The sequence below is a fragment of the Penaeus chinensis genome, chromosome 8 (genome assembly GCF_019202785.1).
Source record: "Penaeus chinensis breed Huanghai No. 1 chromosome 8, ASM1920278v2, whole genome shotgun sequence".
Classification (NCBI taxonomy): Eukaryota; Metazoa; Arthropoda; class Malacostraca; order Decapoda; family Penaeidae; genus Penaeus; species Penaeus chinensis.
In genome coordinates this window covers 33766466-33768965 of record NC_061826.1, presented here as the reverse complement: position 1 = coordinate 33768965, position 2500 = coordinate 33766466, and the positions used below count along the sequence as shown (strand labels likewise).

General features: G+C 37.4%; 1 protein-coding gene across 10 annotated transcripts in view; it reads right to left on the bottom strand.

Moving 5' to 3' along the window:
* Positions 1-2500, bottom strand: part of LOC125027931 (constitutive coactivator of PPAR-gamma-like protein 1) — a 66972-nt gene that overhangs the window by 36519 nt on the left and 27953 nt on the right. For 7 of the 10 annotated variants that reach the window (XM_047617091.1, XM_047617089.1, XM_047617088.1 and 4 more), the window contains one exon: positions 1511-1985. The exons of 2 other annotated variants lie outside the window; for them this stretch is intronic. In XM_047617091.1, coding sequence (XP_047473047.1) covers positions 1511-1985 — 475 coding nt within the window. The remainder of the gene's footprint in view (positions 1-1510; positions 1986-2500) is intronic. One more of the 10 variants, XM_047617092.1, reaches the window with a different exon arrangement.

The following is a 2500-nucleotide window of genomic DNA, read 5'->3' as shown; positions in this document are numbered from 1 at the left end:
TGACTAATCTCACTTATATACCTCATTCCTTTAGCTGATTCTGAAGTAAATAAGCACAATGTGTAGATAAAGTTAAGAAAGTAAAACCATATTTTATATAATGATAGTTTATGTATCCAGCACTGATGCCGGATACATAAGTGTAATGACTTATTATGGGCATGAACAATATATATTCTCATTGATCAAAAGCAATTTGAGGTAAATAAGTATAAAACTCTTCTTTCCAAAATAATTGGAAGAATAAGACAAACAGGTAAAATTAGGAAGGCTTAGGCCCCTAAGCCCTTAACAATAATCACAATGCATGAGTTACATATACATGCCCTCCTAGCATCAACAGGTAAATCCCTTAAATGCTTTCTCATTACATCTCTGGTTATGAAAGGTTAATTAGTTAACTTCAAATTATATCAAAAGTGATAAACTTCATAGAAAACATCCATCTGAAAATCATTCGGCACAAAAATACCCTAGACCTACAAAATAATAGATTTGATCATCAGGAATGAGTAACACTAAGAGTGGAAAATCATATACAATACCAAAATAATCTGATGTTTTTTTATTATTAAGAAAAGAAAAGGAAGAAAAAAGATAAATAAATAAATTAATAAAAAAAGATAAATAAATAATAATAAAAATGAAAAAAATTATATATATATAATATATAATGTATATATATATTTACTTTTCATATAATAAATCTCAGTAAAACTTCATTCCCAATATGTTTGCAGTGCCTGGTATTGGCATACTGAGCCCCTAAAAAATGCCTAGCCCCTTCCTCCCACCCCTGACAAGTCATTATTGTCATTATATGGTAAATGTCTGCATCCTCAGACAAAGGGTGCACATCTCTGAACTTAAGTCGTAAATACATAATGCTTAAACTGCAATAATACTTGAAATCTTAGGAATGCAAAATGCTCCCTCTGAAATTCACACACAAGAAAAATATTTATCAGCAGATGTTTTAATAAGGTGCAGTATAAAATAACAAGTGTAAAGTGCAGTAAAGATTTGTTACATAAAATCACTACAACTTACATTAACATCATAATCATCTATGAAAATACTCAAAATTCCAATCTGAAGCCAAAAGCTTGTTTTTTTTTTTAATGTAATTCTGGGTTCAATGCATACTATTAAAATATTGAGATTGTGTAACAATATCATCATGGAGAATAATTACAATGTGTAATACTTCATTACATCAAGATTCTATGTGCCAACTTCCAAGATCAGGTCTCTTCACTATAAAAAAAACAAGCTGCATGGCTTACAAGCTATCTAAAGGCATGCAACATTTATGTGAAAGCATTTAAACAAATATAATGGTTGATCTTTATCATGGCAAAAATTAAGATATTAAAAGGTATAATAACACTATCAAGAATAAATATAAAATCTATAATAATAATAGTAATAACAATAATAATAAAATCACCAATAATAGAAATAGTAATAATGATAATTTCCTCTGCTAAAGTGTGGCTGTGATACTAACATAATATACCTGAGTCGTGGTCGTGGTCATCGAGGTCAGCCGGCTGCACCGTCAGGTCCCCCTTCCTCTCTTCGTCCTTTTCTTTCTCCTTATTATCATCACCGTTCTCCTCCACCTCCTCTTCCTCTCTTTTGTTCTGCTCTATTCCTTTAAAGATCTCTTTAATGTTCTCACCCCTATCTCTCCCACTATCTTCTTTTCCTCCTCCTCCTCCTCCTCCATCACATTCACTTTCTCCACGACTGGTTCCTCCTCCATCTTCCATCCCTCCTCCTCCTCTTCCTGCCTCCCCACCCCAGTCCTCGAGGTGCTGCGTCTCCTCATCATCCTCCCCGGTTACCACAATGGTGAACCCCCCCAGGCGGGACTCCAGCGCCTGCTCTAGCTGGGCTGCTTCTGGTGAGAGTGAGCCACAGCCACTCCCTCCACGGCTGCTACCCTGCGGACTCCCTGGACCCGTCACCTCAATCACGATCTGAGGTGGTGCCACATGGGGTGTCACTGGGGCAGGAATGCTCTCCCCCTCGGTGCTCATCCCTCCTCCATTGTCATTGTTGTCTTTCTCAGGGACAACAGCCAGGCTTGAAGCAGAATGTCCTTGATGGCCCAGTGGCCCTCCACCCTTAGAGGCAAGGTCCACTTTGTCTGAGCCCTCACTGTGCTGTAGGACACACCCTGTTATACCACAACACACACCCAGCCCTTCTCACACTGCACACTACATTTCACACTCTCCATCCCACTGAGACACACTCAACTACTCAGGTATTCTTAAATGCATAAACTCTCTCTTTGAGAATTTGAGAATACAGCCTTCTTCAGGCTCCTCAAATCTATCTAGATGTATTTAGTCAATGAAAAAGGTGAGGTAATGCTCAATAGAGACCTCTGGCCCTAAAACATCTCTATTGGCAATCTAAAAAGTCAGAAGATAAGCCCCAGACTTTTATTGTCTCAAGTCAACTTCCATTATTTACCATCTGCATCACT